General features: G+C 59.4%; 1 protein-coding gene across 1 annotated transcript; it reads right to left on the bottom strand.

The window, feature by feature from the left end:
* Positions 1–954: 954 nt before the first annotated feature.
* LAMC3 (laminin subunit gamma 3) lies at positions 955–19,334 on the bottom strand (the record flags this gene model as incomplete). Its single annotated transcript, XM_084219788.1, has 28 exons — positions 18,926–19,334; positions 14,916–15,220; positions 14,594–14,724; positions 13,550–13,716; positions 12,988–13,176; positions 12,699–12,816; positions 12,520–12,618; positions 10,942–11,078; positions 9,451–9,567; positions 8,973–9,168; positions 8,659–8,775; positions 8,096–8,310; positions 6,501–6,689; positions 6,173–6,418; positions 5,702–5,855; positions 5,451–5,593; positions 5,191–5,369; positions 4,964–5,102; positions 4,350–4,555; positions 3,990–4,066; positions 3,740–3,874; positions 3,313–3,457; positions 3,036–3,197; positions 2,717–2,819; positions 2,416–2,615; positions 2,138–2,284; positions 1,840–1,939; positions 955–1,199 (listed from the first exon to the last, which is right to left on the bottom strand). Exons 1-28 carry the CDS (start codon positions 19,296–19,298, stop codon positions 955–957), a joined length of 4,734 nt encoding a protein of 1,577 aa, XP_084075914.1. The 5' UTR covers positions 19,299–19,334.
* Positions 19,335–19,838: the final 504 nt, after the last annotated feature.

The following is a 19,838-nucleotide window of genomic DNA, read 5'->3' as shown; positions in this document are numbered from 1 at the left end:
AGCGGGTGTCCAGCTGTTCCCCATCCAGTCCGCACTGGCTGCACAGCCTGCCTCCATCAGCCAGCTCCTCTCCAGTGGGGCTCATGGGGCTGTGGGTGCTGCTGCTCTGACATCTCCCTTGACTGCATCTCTGCCGCACAGTCCCTGGGACTGGTGGCAGTTGGCTGGTTGGTAGCCATGCCTGGTGACATTCAGTGAGCCAAGCAGAGCTGGCTGTGGCCTTGTCTTACCCTAGAGCAAGGGTACAGCAAGATCTGAGCTCCTCTCATACTGAAGCAGGCTGAGGATGTCCCACCTGCCTTCCAGGAGCTGGGTGAGGATCCATCATTGCTTTGTTTCTGCCCACTAATTTAGCCCTCCCTGCTGTGAACTCCCTTCCCTTGGGAAGCAGGCAAGCTGTGTGCCCTCTGGCGAGCAGCTCTCTGCCTGGCTTCACCAGGATTCCTTTCTGCACCTCTGTGACCACTGCCCATGAGCATGACACTGCAAGGTGCTGTGGAGCAGAACCAGCTTTCAGCACATGTGAGAGCCTCTCTCCTCTCCTGGGCAGGAGGGAGTGCAGCTTGGGGTACATTGCATACTTGGTAAGCTGTCCTTGCCCAGTGCACGGTGCTGTGATGGGAAAGGAAGGATGGAGGAGATCTGTGAGGATTCTTTGTTCACTCTGCGGTGGGAGACCAACCCTGGAATGGCTCCATATCCTGCGCAGAACATCAGTGGCCCTGGTGGATGGGTGTCCCCCCATCCCAAGGACAGATGTGGTGGCTGGAGTCATGCTGCAGAGTGCTTGAGATGCAGAGCCTGAATGGGTGTGGAGAAGGACCTGGGGTGTGATACCGTACAGAAGGCAGTGCAGTGGGAGGGATGGGTGCTGGTGAATGCAGAGTGTCCTTCCCTCTGCCATTCCCTGTGCAGGGTGGGCACAGAGGACATGTGGCAGCAGCCAGCGGCCTGTCACTTTGAGCAGCTCTCAGGGAGGCTCCGCAAAATGTCCTCCAAGTTCTGCTTGTCGGCCCGGATCTCAGCCAAGTCGCTCTCAAACACTTGGATCTTCTCCTGCTGCCGTGCTGCCTCCTGCTGCAGCTGGCTGAGCTGGCTGGCCAGGGGACCTGGCGTGGCCAGGCGCAGCCACAGCTGCTCCAGCTGCAGCCTCCCCGCGCTCAGCACTGCGTCCACCTCTGTGTCCTGCTCCAGGTTACCTGGGCAAGGAGGGAGAGGACATAGATGAGAGCAGAGAGGGGGACAGGAGATGTTCTGGATGTACTCCATGGCACCAGGCAAGCTGTAGGGAGTGGGTGCAGCAGGGCATGGAGGCTTTGCAGCTTCTCACTGATCACAGACAAGCAAACAGAATTGTGGCTCCAGGCAGGGCCCGAGCACTTCTCATTCTTACAAATGGGTCATGCTTTCCAGCCTTTTGCAAAATTTCTTGGATGCAAGAGTCCTGGAATGCTCAGAAATAAACCCATGTGATAAAAACAGGAGGAGCTGGAGCATGACCAACCAGCAACAAGGAGCAAACCCAGTCTAGCACAGCCCTCAATTCCAAGGGGACTTTGCCAGCCTTGGTCCCCCTGAGGATCCCAAGGGAGATCAGTGTACCCAGAGCAGACATGAGCACACGCATTCAGCAAGCCCCAATTCATTCTTCATGAGGGTTTTCCTCAAGACACGAGCCTTAAAGAAGCTTTGCTGAGATCATGGATGATCTCAGCCAAAGAGCACCCAGCTCAGCCTGGATGGCCATCAAGCAGGAGTACCAGTGAGCAGGAGAGCCCTGGCCCCCAGGACCTCAGCCCTCTCCCTGGAACCTGCACCCCATTTCCCCCCAGGTCTCACCAAGGCTGTTCAGCAGGTTGTTCAAGGTCTCGATGTCCGACATGAGTGAGCCCCGGGCTTCCTGGAGACTTTTTGCCATCTCACTCACCTCTGACCCCACCTTCCAAGAGAGACAGACACCCAGATCAGGGACACCACTGACACTTGGCTGGATGGTAGATGAGATCCCAGGAACATCCCCAAGGTGTTCTCACTACAGTGGAGCTCCCAAACCAGATTGTTCCCTATGCTTTGGGCTGTGGGCAAAGCTGCTTCCATGCTCTGGAGGATACAACCTGCCCAAGGGAACCCAGCTGACCTGCTGTGCCTCCTCCAGGTCTCCCCTGAGCTTCTCAGCCATGTGCTCCTGCCGGGAGAGCTCCCACTGGGTCTCATTGGCACGCATGGCGAGCTGGCTGGCGTGTTTGAGGGCCTGTTTGCTCTCCTGCAGCACAGCCCGTGCCCTCTGCAAAGGGACAGAGATGGGAACAGTCACCTGGGGACACACAGCCCTGCCTGCAGCAGCCTGGGCTCTCTAGGTGATGGCTGCCAGCCTGGCCATGCCCAGCAGCTCCACCCCAATCCCTCAGCTCAGACCTTAGCGCTCTCCTCAGAAAGCTGCTCAGCCTCCCCAGCTGTCCTCTGGGCTGCAGTGGAGATGGACAGGGAGTTTCCCAGTGTCTTCTCTGCCTGTTTAATCTTCCTCTGAGCATCCACCACCACTCTGTCCCGCACAGTGGCCATCCTCCTCCTCAGGGCAGCCTGACTCTTCCGATGCCCCAGCACCTTCTTCATGCCTGTGAGAGCAACCTGGGCGTCACCAAACTGTCCACTTCTCCCCTTGTCACCTGGTGAGAGCCAAGCTGTGGCTGGAGATGCTCTGACTGGTGCCTTTTACCTTCCAAGCTGGCCAGGAGGGACTCAGCATCGGAGAGCACAGCTTTTCCTCGGGAGACAGCCATGGTGGCCATGTCATGGGCAGAGCCAGCCTGGTCCTGCAGCTGGAGAGGAGAAGAGAGGAGGAATGAGGCTGGGCAGCTGGGAAATGTGGGATTCAGCCTGCTCCTGTTTGTCAGGCAAGCTCCTAGGGATGTCTGGGAACCCAAGGGAAGATGTCTCCCAAAACATCCTCTCCCAGCTCCCTGGCTGCAGGCAGGGTCCCTCCAATTGCTGGAGCAGCAGCGATGGGGCTCCCCATTCCTGTGAGCAGCAATTACCTGCTTGAAGCCATGAGTCCTTTGCAGCTCCAGGTGCAATCCAGCTGCCAGTGCGTGGGATGCCTCCACAGCCTGCTGAGCCAATGGCTCCTGGGCTGCTGCTGCCTGCTCCAGCACTGCCAGCTCCTGTGCCAGGTCTCCAGCCTGCACTGGCAGCACCTGCTGCAGGATCAGGAGTGCCAAAGGCTCCGTGAGATCATCTCCCAGCTCGGGAGGTGGCACAGGTAAAGCAGGAGGTCGGGATGCCAGCAGGAGCTGTAGCTTGGGTGCTGCTCACCTGCTCCAGAGCAGCCACCTGCAAAAGTCTCTCAGCCAGGTCAGCATGTGCCTGTTCCACGCCTGTCAAAGCTCTCCTGGCCTCCACTGCCACCTCTGCCATGCCAGCACCCAGCTCCTCCTGTGCCCGCTGGATTTCCTCATACCTACACGGACAGGACACTGCAGTCAGCCAGGGCCCTCTGGTCCCTTGAAGGATGGAGAGGACAACTTGGCCCTGGACATGGATGTAGCAGGAAATTCTGGGGGCTTTCCTGAAACCCTCCAGCACACAGCACCCTGCCCCTCTGCTTTACAGCATTGTGGTGCAATGAGTTTGAAGGTGCTCAGCACGTGCCTGTTGGGCAGGTGCCAAATCCCTGTGACTGAACCCTGTAACAGGGACCTGGCCAGAGGAAAGGGGCTCTGGTGCCCTGTCAGCCCCTCACCCAGCCTCCAGCTCATGCTGCACGTCCTGTGTGGTGTTCCTCTCTAGCAGGTTCCTCAGGAGCTTGGAGCTGGCGTTGGAGGCATGCAGTGCTCTCCTGACCACAGCCTCCACCTGTGCCATGGAGTCCTTGTGGCTGCAGGGACAAGGACACCCAGACAGAGGGAATCAGCATTGGCCTCCTGGCAAGGGAATGGGCCCCCTGCACCCCCAGCTGGACTGACAGCTTCCTCTGCCTGTTCAAATCTTACCTCTTGGACAGAGCCTGAGCCTCCAGTGCCCAGTGGCTCCAGTTTGTGGGCTGCAGTGGGATTTCCTGGGGGATTTCCTTGGAATGCAAACAGCAGCACTAAGAGCCTGGCAGGGAGCAGGGACCCATGCACTCTGCAAGCCCAGCACCACCAAGAACCTCCCAAAGGGCTGGAGCAAGGAAAATATCTCCTCTTGACTCAGCTGCATTGAGGGCTATACCCACCTGGACCACAGGCTTTCCCACTCACCCACTCTGCTGATCACATCCCACCCCAACAGTCCTGGGAGGCACATCCCAGTGCCCCCAGGATTGTCACCACCCCCCACCCCAGGAGCCCAGGGCCACTGAGAGCCCCCACCGTGGTAGCCAGGGTGTCTGCAGCATGCAGGATCTCCTGCTGAGCCGACTGCAGCACGGCCCCAATCTCTGAGAGCAGGGTGCAGGTCTTGGGGGGTCCGTGATGGGAACATCTGGTGGCCCGGCTGGCATTGGTGAGATGGCCTTGTGCGGTGTTCAGTGCCCCTGCCAGCTGCCCCACCTGTACCAAGAGGGTGGCCCAGGCACCTGTGGGCAGCACAAGCATCTCGTTGCCCATTGGGGTTGCTCAGGGCTCACTGCTGCCCTGTGGAGCTGCCCCATGCCCCAGCCCCTAACACCTACTAAAGAAAGGGGAATACAGTCCCTCTGGGTGCTCAGGAGGGACCCAGGAATTCAGCACCCAAAGGGTACCCATGTGTTGGTGCTCAGCCCCCAATAATGCCCATCACTGCCTGCTGCAAGACCTCAGTGTGTGAGCGTCCCTACAGTGCTCTGTCCTCCCAAAAAGGCATGTCCCCTCCACTGCCTTCTCCCCAGGTCACACCACACTGAGGCCAGCGCCCACCTGGGACCTCCTTGCACCCTCCCAGCATGTCACAGCACCCTGAGGGAGCAGAGGGTGAAATGGGTGGGAGGAGGGAGAGTCCCCTGTACCTCTCAGGAGGTGTGGGCTGGGCAGCCCATCTCCACGGGGTGCATCTCCCAGCATGGCAGACTGGCCCGGGTGGCTGTCACAGCCTGGCTTCTGCAGCCACTCCTCCATCTCCTGCAGCCTGGCCTTCAGGCGCTCAGCCTGCGGGCAGGACAGGGTGACAATGGGGGACAGTGAGGCGCTGCAGGGCTGGGGGGCTGTGCCTGCCTCAGCAGTGCACGGGCTCTACCTCGTCCTTCACCAGCCCGTAGCAGGCAGGACACTGCTGGCAGCGGGAGCTCAGGGGCTCAAGGAAGAAGTTGGCCTGGCAGCGGTCACACTTGTAGCCCACGAAGCCAGGGTGGCACAGGCAGGTGCTGTTCTCGTGGCACTGCGGGGTGATGGAGCCCAGCGGGGAGCAGTTGCAGGCTGCAGTGGTGGCAGAAAGGCATCACCCTGTGGCTGCCAGCCCTGCTTTAGGGACAAAGATGCAGTGCCCATTCCCGTTACCTCGGCAGCCCCTGGCAGAGAAGCCGAAGAAGCCGTGCTGGCATCGATCACATTTCTTCCCTGTGACACCAGGTTGGCAGGAGCACTGCCCTGTCAGCACGTGGCACCCACTCTCCCGTGACCCTGTTGGGTGGCACTCACAGCTGGCATGAGAAGTGGAGGGTCATCAGCAGGCAATGAATGCAGAGAGCAGAACTGGGAACGTGGAGTCACTGCTGTCCTCTGGCAGCCCCATGGCATGCCCCACGTACCTCTTGCACCCCACGGTGGGCTCCAGGCCATAGTAGCCGGGCTGGCACTGCCCACAGGCTCTGCCTGTCACGTGTGGGAGGCAGTGGCACTGGCCCGTGCCAGGATCACAGCCCTCCAGCCTCGGGTCTGAGCCACTGGGGTTGCAATCACAAGCTATGGGAGACAAAATAACCCTTAGATCCCAGCATGGGGCTGGTGGATTGGACTGCAGGAATGGTATGCACTGGGGCTGAGCTCCTGACGACGTGGAGAGGCACGTTCCCTCATCAGCCAGGGCTCCAATGAGCCCCTGCAAGCCAGAGGATCTCTGGGGAAGGGCAGCAGTGGAGCAAGAGGGCAAAGGGGAGCACCGGGGGGAACCTGGACCATCCGTCAGCCCCTAAACCTGCTGGGCATCCCCTTCCACCCTCTGCCTTCACTGCTGGGAGGATTTTGGCTGCGAGTGAGCTGTGCCCGGGGGCTGTACTTACGTGCACACTTCCCAGCAGGGCTGGGAGCCAGCGCATCCCCGTAGAAGCCCGGCCGGCACCGCTCGCAGTGGTCGCCCATTGTGTTGTAGAGGCAGCGCAGGCATCGGCCGGACACGGGGTCGCAGTTCCCCACGGCATTGAGATCCACGTTCCCGTGGCACTGGCAGGGCTCACAGGGATGCACGGGACCTCTCTGCCCCAGGGGGTCCCCGAAAAACCCGTCATCACAGAGCTCACAGCGTTTACCTGGGGAAGGTGGAAAGGTGGGGAGGATCCAGCCGCACCCACGCTGCCCACAGCCCCTGTGCCCACCCATCCCCAGCCTCACCTCTCTGCCCCGGGGGGCACTGGGTGCAGACCACCTCCCCACTGCTGGGCACCTCGGTGCAGGGCGAGCGGCCGGGGCAGGGGCAGGGTTTGCAGTCATCAGAGCGCCCCGCGAAGGGGTTGCCGTAAAAGCCGGGGCTGCAGCGCTCGCAGGAGGGACCCTCTGTATTGTGTGAGCACTGGCAGTGCCCTGCGGGGAGGAAAAGGGAGCTGAGGGGCCGCGAAAACCCAACCCCGAATAACAGCAGGGACTGCGGGAGGGATAGAGAGCCCAGCGCTGGGCGCGGCGAGAGGGATGTGCAGCTCCAAGCGAGGGGTTGCACATCTCCAACCAGTACTCGGGACTTTTTCCCTTCTTTCCCTGTCTTTGGTCGAGGGAGAAGGTTTTGGAGAGGACACGGAGGCCGCAGCGATGCAGGGATGCTGGCACAGACAGCACCATCAGTGTGTGCGGAGGCTGCCGGCGCCTGCCGTAATCCACAACACATTTCTGAGTGTCGAGGCGCGTCCTTTCCAGCCCGGCTTGGAAAACACAAGCAGCCGGCCCGGCACCCACCGGGGAGCATCTCCTCCCGAGCGAGCCGAGCCGGTGAGTCAGCCTTCCGAAATCGGCTGTGAGGAGGAGAGGGAGGAAGAGGAGGAAGAGTGCTCGAGGAACCCCCCACCTCCAGGCAGATGCTGTGCTTCACTGGAGAGAGAGGAGTCAGGGGGAGGATTTTCCTCCGTGTTTTGTGGGGTCGGGTCATACCAGGAAGGCTGCGCAGGAGGGGGTGTTATTCCATTTTTCCCACATCCAGGCAGAGTCAGACGATGGAAAATAAAGAAAAAGCGGGTGGCAGGAAGAAGTGGAAAAATAAACTAAAGGAAGTGAGCAGGCTGGCAGCGCCCAGGCCGGAACATCAAAAGTCTGGCCCCATCCCTGGGGATTGTGCAGTCGGCGGCGCCAGCCACACTCTGCGGGATGAGGGTGGGTTTGCAGAGCTGCCGCCGTGGTTAAGTGGGCAGGGCAGGGGCATTTGCCGAGCACTCTGCCTCCTCCAGCCCTCTCCATCCCTGCTGTACATCATTATTACTCCCCACGGAGGAGAACCAGCCACCAAGGGGTTGGGCTGGCAGCACAAGGGCTGGCTCCACTGGTGTCTTCCCTCTCTGTTTTCCTGCTTTTTCCTTTGTTTCTCTGCTCAGGTTAACCCTCAGTTTGCAGATTCTAGAGCTGCCCCCAGTCCTGCTCCTCTCATCAGGAGGTGAAGCTGCCTGTGAGACCCAGCCTAGCTAGACTCTCTCTGCTGCCCTGGTCGCTGCTCCCCGACTCCTCTGACTACCAGCACCCTTCCCTTCTCCTCCTTAGAGGTCATAAAGTATCATGAAAAAATGCTCCTCCTATTATAAATTACCACCATTATTGCACTTCATTAATAATCTCTATCTTTGCAGTTATGAACCCTGTCCCTAGAACCACCCAAGCAATTCAACTTGCAAATTTGGGGAACCACAACCTCACCAGTGGTTCTCAGCTTCCCTCAGAACAAGCAAAGGCACGGATTTGTCACCCACGCACGGAGCAGCAGGTGAGTGGCGGGGCCGGGGGGTGCACACCTGTGAGGGGGTGGCAGTCCCCGTGCTGGTTGCAGGTGCAGGGCACACAGCTGACGAAGGGGCCACCAAATGGGATCTCCCTCCTGAATCCAGGTGCACAGGACTGGCAGAACTGCCCGGTGTATCCCATGGGACACGTGCACTCCTCCACCCAGCCCGCCCGGGGGCCCGGCCCGGGGCGAGCAGATGTGAGCTGGACCTCCCTCAGCGACAGCCTGCCTGTGAGAGGGGAGAGCAGTGTGGGAATGGAATGCTGCACCTCCTGCTCTGCTCTGAAATGCTCCAGACAGGCACAGGAGACCCCAAAACACCTCCTTGAGAGCCCAGGGGTGTTCACAGAGAGGAGGCAGCCCCTGCCAAAACACCCCCTACAATCCCTCTCATCCTCGAGAGCCTGGTGATGCTTCGGTGTCTCCAGTCCCACCCAGCCTGGTCCCCACGGGGATGCTCTGTGGAGATGTCTCCAGTCCCAGCCCAGCCTGGTCCCCACAGGGATGTTCTGTGGAGATGTCTCCAGTCCCAGCCCAGCCTGGTCCCCACGGGGATGCTCTGTGGAGCACCACCCACCTCTCCCGGGGCCGTGGCTCACACGGAGGCGGAGGGAGCTCAGGTTGGAGAGCAGGCGCTGGAAGCTGAAGGCCGACAGCAAAGGCTCCACACCCTCCTCTGCCTCATGCAGCCTGTTGGAGAGGGAGTGGGGGAGGCAGGACAGGGCCAGCATGAGCTGGGTGCTGCAGGACAGCTCAGCTCCTGGCTGGCACCCGGGCACAGAACAGTTGAATCCCCAAGCGGGGCAGAGAGCAGTAAAGGGCAGCCCAGACAAATCAGGCACTGAGCCCTAAACCCCAGTGAGGCTCCCTAAAACTCTGTGATGTACCTGAAGGCGACAGCCTGCTTTCCATGCTGGAGCTGGCTCTTGCTGCTGGACATGGTGATCTGCATCCCCTCACCCTCCAGCAGCAGCTGGACCTGGAGCAGAGGCACCCCTGGTTCTGTTCTTGTCCCATTCTCCACTCCCAGCAGCAGGGACAGGAGCTGCCCATAACTGAGGCGCTGGTTCTGCAGAAACTTCTCTGTGAGGGGAGAGAGGAGCAAAGTCTGTGGGACGTGGAGACACCAGCTCTGCCAGGACTGCCCCCACCATCAGGACACCCCCACCATCAGGAGCCACAGTCACCCTCCTGGGGTGGTGCCAGCTCCAGCCTGCCCTCCCGGGGTCCTGGTCCACTGTTCCAATACCCCTCACTGTCTTCTGCTACAGAAACATGCTGAGCTCTGGAATGGAGCCCAGTGCCTCGGAGTACCAGGGGGTCCTCATGGCAGAGCAGCCCCCAGGGACCCAGCACACACAATACCTGGTGCAAGAAAATCCACTGGCTCCTCTCCGTCCCACTCGGTGACGATCTCCTGGCCAGCCCAGTGCAGAGGCAGCTCTGTGGTGCCTGGAGCTGTAGCAGCCCAGCCCTCCAGCCCTGTGTGACAGATACAGTGGCAGGGCACAGCTAAAGGAGCGGCGAGGGTGCTGCTTTCAGGGGCTCTGTCCCTCCTCCCAACACTCTCTCGAGTCTTGGAAGGGGCTAACACTTTGAAACACCCTGCTCCACTTGGGCTCTGTGCTCTCATGAACTGGAGGGTGGCCTTAACCACCCCTCATCTATTTATTTTCTCAAATTTGGAGGAAATTATTATCTTTAAACTTTTGCCCCCTGCCTGTGCTGTCATTCTAACATTACTGTGGGCTGGTGAGTACAGGAAGCCTGAGGAGAAATGTTGGAGAAGCCCAGAAGAGATGGGGCATAGTTGCATTAAGTTGGTTTCCTTAAGAAACCAGTTAAACTCCCCCCCACTCCGCAGGGTTAGTTATTTCTTCCAGCCCTGCAGGACAAACACTTGGAAATCTCTCAAGTGGGCTGTGCTCTGCTATCAAATCATGCCCAATTTATACTTTCACCCAGTGTAAGAAAATTCCATCTGATCCCCCTCCACTGTGGACTGGGCAATGTTTTGGGGAGCGGCGATTTAGGAGGGTGCCGTGTTGCATCTCAGCTCGGAAACTGCCAAACCAGTCCCCAAAGGAGCAGCCCCAAATTGGCTGCGTGAAGGGTGGAAAAAGAGACTCAGTTTAAAGCCTGGCTCAGTTTCAAGGCCATGGAAGACATTCCAGCAGCACAGCAATTGGCGGCGCGGTTTAAAGGCAATTAAGATCCACCCGTGCCTGGCGCATTCGCATCCATCTGGGAACAGGCGCGGCGGAGCGGGGTGCCTGCCGTGGGTGCCCGTCCCCGCGGTGTCCCCGCAGCGGGGCTGCACACGCCGGCGTGCGCGGCAGATGGCAGGGTTTCCCCAGCATCCCGCTTGCATCCAGCCCTGCCAGCAGCCAGGCAAATGCACCACCTCCCGCCCGTCCAACCGCGCTGTCACATCCCAGCCGAGCACGGAGAGAGAAGGGAATAATTGGGAAAGTTCACAGCAGGCTCCATCCTATAATTTTTTTTTTTCTGAGCTGATCTTTAGTGCCCCTGCAGTCCCTGGTGTGGTGCAGTGTCCATGACTGTCCCTACAGCCCTCCCTGAGCCATGCACAGCCCCAGGAGAGGCTGGCATGGAGGAGTGCCACAGGGAGTCACGGACACCCTGTCCCCGTGGAGCTAGGGGCAGAAGCAGAGGTTTAACAGTAAAACAGGGGCAAGCCAGAGAAAACCCTCTCCACCCATTACCACCAGTTAGCTCCAAAGGGAGATGCTCAGCCCCACAGAGGGACATTCAGCCACATCCTTCCCCAACATTTTTGGCTGAAATTGGCAGAGCAGTGCCCTCTGTTTTACCTGGGGCTGGGGGGGTCGTTACCTTGGCTGAAGTCGGAGAGGATGTGGGTCTCCTCGTAGCCATCTGCCATCCTGCAGGCGCTGGAGTGGCCGTAACAGAAGCAGCTAGTGCAGCCGATGGGGTTGTGGGGCTGCAAGTTAAACCAGCCCGGCTGGCACCTGGACACGGGGAGGAAACCTAGGGCTAGGGCTGGATCCAAGGAAAAAGCTGTGAAGGCAGCCATGTCTTGACAGTTTTGAACTCCCCTTGGGATGCCTTTTGCAGCTGTGCTGTGCCTGGAGCTCAGGGCTCTGTGGTTTCTGAGATGCTAACCCTAGGCATAACCCTAACCCTAGGCATAAGCCTAAGCCTAAGCCTAGGCAGGAAAAGCAGCCTAGAGCTAGGGCTGGATCCAAGGAAAAAGCCGTGGAGGCAGCCACGTGGAGGCAGCAACTGTCTTGGCAGTTTTGCGCTCCCCTTGGGATGCCTTTCCCAGCTGTAATGTTCCTGGAGTTCAGGCTCTCTTTTTTCAGAATGTAATCCTATTGTTAACACCTGAGGCTTGGGATGGCAATATTGGTTGAATCCATTCCCCCTCCCTCCTCTCCTTTCAAAATGCCTTTGAAATGTTTCTGCACTTAGCTCCATGTTCAATTATGGCCTGGCCACCTGGGGAAGCAGCCCTTTCTGGAGTCCTGATTTTCCCAAGCAGGAAATTTGGAGAGGCAGGAATTATCCAAGCCAGACATCATGGTCACAGGTTTTTGGGATTTTTTTGTGCCCAGGCTGGAGCAGGGCTGTGTTTCATGCTGCAGTTCCGAGCACCACAAAGTGTCCCCTGAGTGGCCATGTTTGGTGGCACTGCCACCATCCTGCTTTTGTTGTGCTTTTCTGCCAGCACCAGTGAGAAGGAACGCCAGTGATTTTTGTCTTTGGGGATGAAGTTTCAAGTTTTGATGCACAAGCCAAATCAAAAGATTATTTTTCTTCTCCACAAACAAATCCACTCTTCCCCTTGCTGCCAGCACTGACATCTGCCCCTCTGCAAAGAGCTTGTGCCACGGAGAGATCCCCTGCCTTGTGTCCCACTGTCCCCTCCCTGCTCTGATCTGCATATATTGTATTTTCTTTGCATTCTTCTCCTCAGATTCCTTGCTCAATTGTGCCTGCAGTGCCAGGGGGGTTTGTTTTCTGAAATGCTGTTAACCCGTCACTGCTATTTGTTTTAGCCCTGCTCTTGTCATTGGAATGGGAATCCTGCAAGAGTTCTGTCAGACAGGAGCGGGGTGGAGGCAGGAGGCACAATTCAGGGCTCTGGAGTGGTGGTGAGCAGCTCTGAGGGGTTTTAGATCCATGCCTGGAGCTTTTCCATCAGGGAAGAGCAGGAATGTGGGGAGGGCTGGGTTTGATGGACAACCAAGAACCCAGGGCCTCGAGGGGCAGCCTGGAAAGGGACAAACCCAGGGATTTCCATTGTCAGAAAGTGCAATTCCAGCTCTGACAGCTCCTGTGAGCCCAGTCCCAGTGGTCCAAAGGAATGCAGCCCCACAGCCCTGTCACCAATTTCAAGACTGGAAAGGGACAGTGTTCCTGTCCCCATGCCAAGGCCACGCTGCTCACCTGTTGCACAAGTGCCCCTCCACTCTCTCCTTGCAGGTGCAGTGCCCCGTGTTGGGGTCGCAGGTGCCCACGCTGCCCGCGGGGTCACAAGTGCAGGGTCTGGATGGGGTGAGATAAAGGCAGGAGGTGAGCCCCGGTCCCACCCCGCTGCCCCTGCCCAGGGCCGGGTTCCTCCTCACCTGCAGCCACCTTCGCTGAGGCTGTGGTAGCCGTCCTTGCAGCGCTCACACTTCCAGCCCGTCACGTTGGCTTTGCAGACGCAGGTCCCCGAGTTGTCGCACTGGGGCTGCAGGGAACCTGTGGGGACCCCGGCCAGCCCTGAGGCTCAACCCCAGCCGGGGAGAGACACAGGACGGGGAAGATGGGGAAACCCCGAGCAAGAGAGAATCCACCAAAACCATCCCTCCCAGCAAACTCTGGCTGCCTTATCAGTAGTTTTGCAGCCCGGCTGGGCACAGCCGCACGCACCTGCGGGGTGGCAGTGGCAGGGCTGGCAGGCTCCCTGCGGCTCCCAGCGGTAGTAATTCTGCCTGCAGCTCTCGCAGTGGGGCCCGGCCGTGTTGTCGCGGCAGTTGCGGCAGTGTCCCCCGTGCCCGCTGCGCCGGAACAGCTCCCGGTCGTAGAAACACTCCTCGGAGCGGCCGCTGCAGTTACAAGCTGGGGGAGAGGCGGGAGGACGGGTGGGCACCTGGCGGGCACTGGAGGTTACGGGAACCTACTGTGGGGTCGGATGGGCCAGATGGGACCCCCTGGCTCAGCAGCGAGAGCTTTCGGTGGCGCCTCTGCCCTTGGAAGTAGAAGTGGGTGCAGTACAGCACACGGAGCTGCACTCGTGGGGTAAAGGGAATGGAAATACTCGGGGTGCTGCTGTGAAGGGGAGCCTCGGGGTACAAATCCTCCCTCCCTACCTCCCTCCCAAAATGGAGCAGGTGCAGGAAGGGCAGGAGATGCCAGATGAGCTGATGCAGCAGCAGGGCAGCCATCAGGGCCAGCCACCTCTGTGGCCGGGGAGCCCCTCGGGGATACTCACGGAGGCACTCGTTGGCAGCCTCGGCCGTGCCGCGCGCCCAGGGCCGGTCCTGGTAGAAGGGCTGGCAGCGCTGGCAGTCGGTGCCAGCCGTGTGGTGCTGGCACACACAGACCAGCTGCCCGGCCTCGTCCGGCAAGCACTCGCTGGCGTGGCCGTTGCATTTGCACCTGCAGTGAGACCCCGGCACAGGGCAGCCACTCTGAGCACAGTGTGGGCAGCAGCAGCAGCAGCAGCGGGACAGTGCCCAGGCTGTGCAGTGTGTGACCCTGCTACTGGGCTGGCTGTGGGGTGAGAGCAGCTCAGGCTGTGCTGGCCTTGAGGCCGCCTGTCATGTCCCCAAGGCTGTCCCAGCCTGGCCAGTCGGGAGGTCACACACTGAGGGTGGCCCGTGCTAACCAGCTCCAGCTGCTGATCCCAGAGGTGGGACAGCAGCTCCAGGTCTGCCGGCTGGCTGGGAGCTGTCCCAGCCCTGCTGCCAGGGCAGACACGGCTCTCAGGGATGGGGAAATTTTCCACTTCTCCCAGCTGGGGATGGGCGTGTGCAGCACAGCCCACAGGCAGCACCAAGTGGGTGCCACCTGCATCTCTATCCCACATCTGCTGCCCTTTCCTGCTGGCAGCTGTTCCACCTTCTCTGCCTGTGGCCATGCTGACTCCAAGCTCCTCCAGTGGCCTCTGCAGCTTCAGGTCATCTTTCCACGAGAACCTCATGGCTTTTGCAATGCCCAGGGTGCAGGGTCACAGGAGGAGCAACATGAGTACCAGTGTCATTAAAAGCCATTGGGCTGGGAGGGAACAAAGGAAATACAACTGGTGGCACATGGAGTGGGCTAGTGGGGAAAAGACAATCTTTCTGCACAGCTGGGAGGTCTCCAGGTTTAATCACCCATCTCTGCACTTCCAGCTCCAGTTTACACATGGAAGAAGCCCCATCTGAGCAGTTTGCCCCAAAATCACAATTCAGATAAGACTGAGGTGGAAAGCAGCTGCCCCAGTCCCACAGCCCCAAGAAGGTCCCCACACTTCTGCCTGGCTGCTCCTCACCTGCCACCAACGGAGAAGTCAGATATAGCATAGTAGTACGACTGCAACACCTTGGGGTCCTTGAAGATGTCATCCCCAAACGTGTTGAGCCGGTTCAAGGAGATGAGCAGGTCAGTGACTGTCACCCATTCCTGCAGGGGACATGGGGAAGCCACCTTGGTGGAGAGGTCTGGGCCACCAGCTCCCACCCCAACCAGGCCACATCCTGCAGCTTTCCAAGCCGGGCTGCAGCGCATCACCAGCACTTTTACCCCAGCTGGGTGCAGTAACACCCTCGATCCCAAGGCTCCATGCACCACATCCCCTCCCACCACGGTGTCACCTGCAGCGCGGGGCTTCCGTCAAAATTGTAGGCGCTGGGCCGTCCCTCCAGGGTGGAGAAGGCCACGTTGCCCCCACTCAGCGGGGAGATGTCACTGAACTCGTCGCTGCAGAAGGCCACCTGCTCGTCCTCGCCCGGCCGCAGGTACTGCCGCGGCTGCTTGCCGTAGGTTTTCTGGCAGGAGGCGCTGTAGAACTGGAAGGGCACCCAGGGCCCCTCGGCGCGGCTGCGCTTGTAGATGGCAAAGCTCTCCGGGCGGCTGGTGTGGAACTTCAGCCGCACGTAGGTGATCTCATAGGCTTTGCCTGGGGACAGAGCCGCCGTGCTGTGACCCTCTGCCGGCCCCCCGATGGGCACCACAGCCTGGGTTATCCCAACAGCATCCTGCGGCACCCACCACGGCTAAAGATGGACAAATCACCACCCCCACCCAGCTGCTCCTCCTTGGTGCAGCCCAAACCCTCTCTGGATCCAAGCTGGCTCTTGCCCCAGTGCAAGGCACATCCCTTGTGTGGTGCACTGGGTGGGTCGCCTGGGCAAAGAGCAGCTCCAAATCCAGGCTCTACCCTGTGGGGGAGAGTTAGGCCTACAGCGCTGAAAGCATCCCCAGGGCAGTGGTGCCTTAGGGATGGAGAGCTGGAAAGGGTCAAGGCCAATCCCTTCCCAGGGAGCTGCATGCCAGGACCTGGCATCGTTTCCATCTTTGCTGGGATGAAGACAAAGAGAGGCCACCAATCCTTGGGGCGTCCAGCGAGCTCTGAAAGAGCTTGAAAGGATTAGCAGAGAGGAAAAGAGAAAACACCAAAGTGAACATCAGACCCGCTTAATTGCCAGAGATGAAGGACCAGCTCAAAGCCCGAATTGCTCCATAGCAGCACCACTCCTGACAGCACAAAACAATTAGCTGCAAGCTTTTGGCTTTATTTGAAAAGATAATGAGTTGGGAATGTTAGAGGGGTTATTCCGGGACTAGGAAAACAAGCCTTTAATTGGGCCCATATGAATACTGTCGCGTATGTGCTGCGACTTTGCTGCGGGGGAGCCGAGGCAGCCGGCTACCAGCGCTGGGAAAAGCAGCTGCGTCCCATCAGGGATGCAGGAAGCGCCCGCCAGTGCCTGGAGAGGGGGACAGACCCACTCGCAGCCCACCCGGAGGTGACGAGAGCCAAGAAGGGGCTGCAGATGGGCTGTCCCACCCTTGCCTTGTGCTCTCCCCTCCCTCTGGGACCGCTCCGCGCTGGTGACAGCGGGGGTGGCCCTGTCCCGCACCCCGAGCAGGGGGGATGCCTGGCAGGCGCCGGTTCCCAGACAGGCGGTCCCGAGGGGGCTGTCTACCAAAACAGCGAGGTCGGGGCCGTCACCTCCCGGAGCAGTTTCTTCTGGGAGAGGAAGGGAAGGCAGGGCTGTGTCAATAAACCGCCCCTGCCCCAAGTGGCCCCGTGTGAGGGGAGGGGATGGCCACGCTGGGGGAGCCCCATTTTGGTGCCTCCAGCTGGGGTGGAGCAGATTCACTTTTCTGAGGAATTTTCGTGTGAGGAGAAATTTGGCTGATTAAAAAGCCTGTCTGAGAATTTTCATGTGCTTTTCCCAGGCAGGCTTTTTAATCTGCCAATTTCTCCTAAGGAGAAAAAAAAAAAAAGATCTAGAAAACAAACCAGGTTAACCAGGCTGGTTGTCTCCTCTTTGCTGCTCAGGTGTGACATGTCCCAAAACCAGATGTGCTGCTGGTCAGTGATGCTGGGAAGGGTGCACAGGCAGCACCAGAACCCCTGGGTGCTCTCCCAGCTGTGCTGTCACCTGAACAAAGTGTTCACCTGCCTTCCCCTGAGCCCAAACTGCAGCTTATACCGCTCTGGGCCTCCAAGAAGAGAATTCTGGAGAGGAGGAAAGGAGCATGTGGGACAGTCACGTCACCTATGTGACCTGTCATCTCTAGCCCTACAGGAAAATCAGAGTCACAGACACAGATAGTGCCTGATCTAGACACTCCAAAGTGAGCCATTGGCATTCAGATTGCTTCCTGAGGAGCCCTGGTGTCTGTTGCCTTTGCAAGCCACAGATATTTTGAGTTCCTTCCTGACATCTGACAGGGCAAACACAAGAGCTGTGGACACTTGGGATGATCGACCAGCTGCAAGCCCACTGCACCATAGCAGCATGGCTGGAACCTCACAGAGAGAGGAGATTTAAGGGAGCATAATCTAATTAACGCCAATCAACAACATGCAGGTAAACACAGGTCTTGTCCAAGTCATCCCATGTCTTATTTAATAAGCTCCCCAGGCAACCACGCTGGAGAACTTACAAGAGGTGTGACTGAGCAAGACAGGCAGGCTGAGGGCACACACTGCATGGGATGAAACTCCCAATTACTTGGTGGAGCTCAGAAGCAAGGACTCAGCCCAGGCTGCGTTCCAGGGGGCTGCAGTTGGGCTTTTCCTGTGTAACCCAAGTGAAAGTATTAAGGCAACATTAAAAACATCTGTGACTGGGACAAGAATAGAGCCTGACAACTGTGGGAAAGGTCAGACAGTGATGTGCCAAGCACCAAGATGGTATTTTTTAGCATGGCAAGATATAGGAGCCATGTAGGAAGAAGGGTACAATGGCAGAGGATGCTCCAGCTCACAAAGGGCTATAGAGACAGGCTGGAAGATGAGCTCAGTGAAATGCTTGAGCCTTGGCTGTGTTAACAGAGACAGACAGAGCAGGGCACTCACAGGGACTGGACTCCACTGGAAACCCAAGTGTGGGGTCCAAGAAAGACCACAGAGGAGCCAGGGAAGAGCTGGAAGAAGGACAGAGAATGGGAAAGAAGCCCCGGGGCCTGCAGAGCCCGCACATGTCGCTGTGCCGAGCTGGGACTGGTGGCCACAAAGTCGCCCGGCGGCGGCAGCAGGCTCAGCCACACAGGCTGCGTTCGGGTGGTCTGTGCCCCGGGTCACCCACGAAGGGATTCGGGACAATCTGACAGCCTGCGCTGGGTGGACAAGAGGCCGGCAAACGCCCTCTGGCAGGGCTGGCAGGAGCAGGGAATGAGGATGGCCGACTCCTCCGGCACCGCTCCTGGTGCCCGGCGGGGAGCCCGGCCCCAGCCCGGGGACAGGAGCAGATGTCCGCCCGCTCGCAGGGGGCTGGGAAAGCAGCGACCTCCACTCAGCCGGGCAGCTCCCCTCTCACTGCCGGGGCAGGCACGGACCCTCCACCGTCACCCCGGCCGCGCTGGGTCCCCCCAGCACGGCTCAGTGCCACACCGACCCTCAGCTGTCCCCTCACTCAGCTGTCCCCTCAGCAGCTCCAGCCGCAGCCCCTCCACTACCCGCCTTCGGCATGCAGATGGCAGGAGACTGCAGAGAATGAAGATTTTACAGCGCTGGCTAACAGCCAGGAGAGTTTAGATGGCAGGAAAATGTTATAAAACCTTTTTAAAATGCCAGGCATGCCCCTTGGGTTTAAGCACCCTCCAGGTGGGCGGCTTGAGCGGTATTTAAAACACAGAGGGTCGGATGCCAGCTGGGGAAACCTACAGGGATTGCACGGTGTGTCTGGAGCTCGGCACCCTGAGACATAGCAGGCACCCTGAGCAACGCACGGGGGTGAAACAGGAGGGGCTTGGCACCCATGGTAGTCACCCTCCCCGGGCAGGGCCTTCCCAGGGTAGGAACCATCTGCCTCCTGCTCCGCAGGCTTCCAAAATCAGGGGGAAAAAAGCAGCCTGGGGTGGAGAGGGGAGCAGGCACTCGGGGCATGGCCGGCTGGGAAGCAGCACAGACAGGCACAGCTCCTGGCGTCCCGGGGCTCGGCTGATGGACAGGGCAGACCCTCCCCGAGTCCTTTCAGTGCTTTGCACAGCGCAGCACCCTCCATACACCCCCTAAAAAGCCCTGGGGAGGGTCCTGTCCTTAACCCAGCACTGGCAGCAAGAGCTGCAGGGTACAGGAGCATCCATCCCCATCTCTGCACCCTGATCTCCCTCCACCGACCCCGCCGGGGCTCCTGCTGGCGCTTACCCAGGTGCAGGGTGATGTTGACGGAGTTGGGGTGCTGGATGCCAAAGGCCATGGACTGGCTCTGCCACCAGGTGCTCTCCTCCTGGCTGTGGAAGTCGGTGAGCAGGGAGGCGTTGTGGTGGCGCCGGGGGTCGGTGGCGTCGCAGCGGTGGCACAGGGCGCTGGCGTGCTGGGCGCCCATGTGCAGGCAATAATCCTCCGGGGGCGACCCGCACGTGTTGCTGGCCCGGACGGCCCGGCCGAAGGCGGCGTTCTCGAAGACGGGCATGCAGCGGCGGGGCTGCCCCCGAGGGTCCCAGCAGGGGGACGAGCCCCCCGCCCCCAGCCCCAGCCCCAGCAGGGCCAGCAGGCAGAGCCCCGGAGGCCGTGCCATGCCGCGGCTCTCCTGGCCGGACTCTGAGCCTCCTCTGGATGGCAGCAGGCGGGACGGGATGGGATGGGACGGGGTGGGATGGGATGAGATGGGATGGGACGGGTCCCCCTACCCGGCACCTCCTCTCGCTCCGAGGTCCATCTTGTGGAAGCTGCTGGGAATGCCAGAATATCCGTGTGTGAAGCAGAGCTGCGGTGTTTGGGATCCCCGCAGGACATCCTGATGCTCAGGCCGTGGGGATGGGACCATCCAGTGCTCCATCCCCAAAACATCTCCATTGCTCTGTGGATTGGGGATTTGCATCTGCAGCTGCGTGGGCATAGCTGAGCTCCTTCATTTCTCAGCCCTGGGAATGAGCTTGTGGTGGTGCATACCTCACATGAGGCTTTTTCCTTCAATTGGTAGGGGTCACCACTATTCTTGCAGCCCCAAAATCAAGAGGGGATTAGGGAAAGGCTTTGAAACAGATCCACTTTGAAACACCTCCTGCCCACACTGATTTATGGGGGGCATTGACTGCTCTCCCACTTACACCAGCCT

Source organism: Fringilla coelebs (genome assembly GCF_963513975.1).
Source record: "Fringilla coelebs genome assembly, chromosome: 21".
Taxonomy (NCBI): domain Eukaryota; kingdom Metazoa; phylum Chordata; class Aves; order Passeriformes; family Fringillidae; genus Fringilla; species Fringilla coelebs.
Note: the sequence above shows the minus strand (reverse complement) of the source record. Positions and strands in the feature narration are given on the sequence as shown.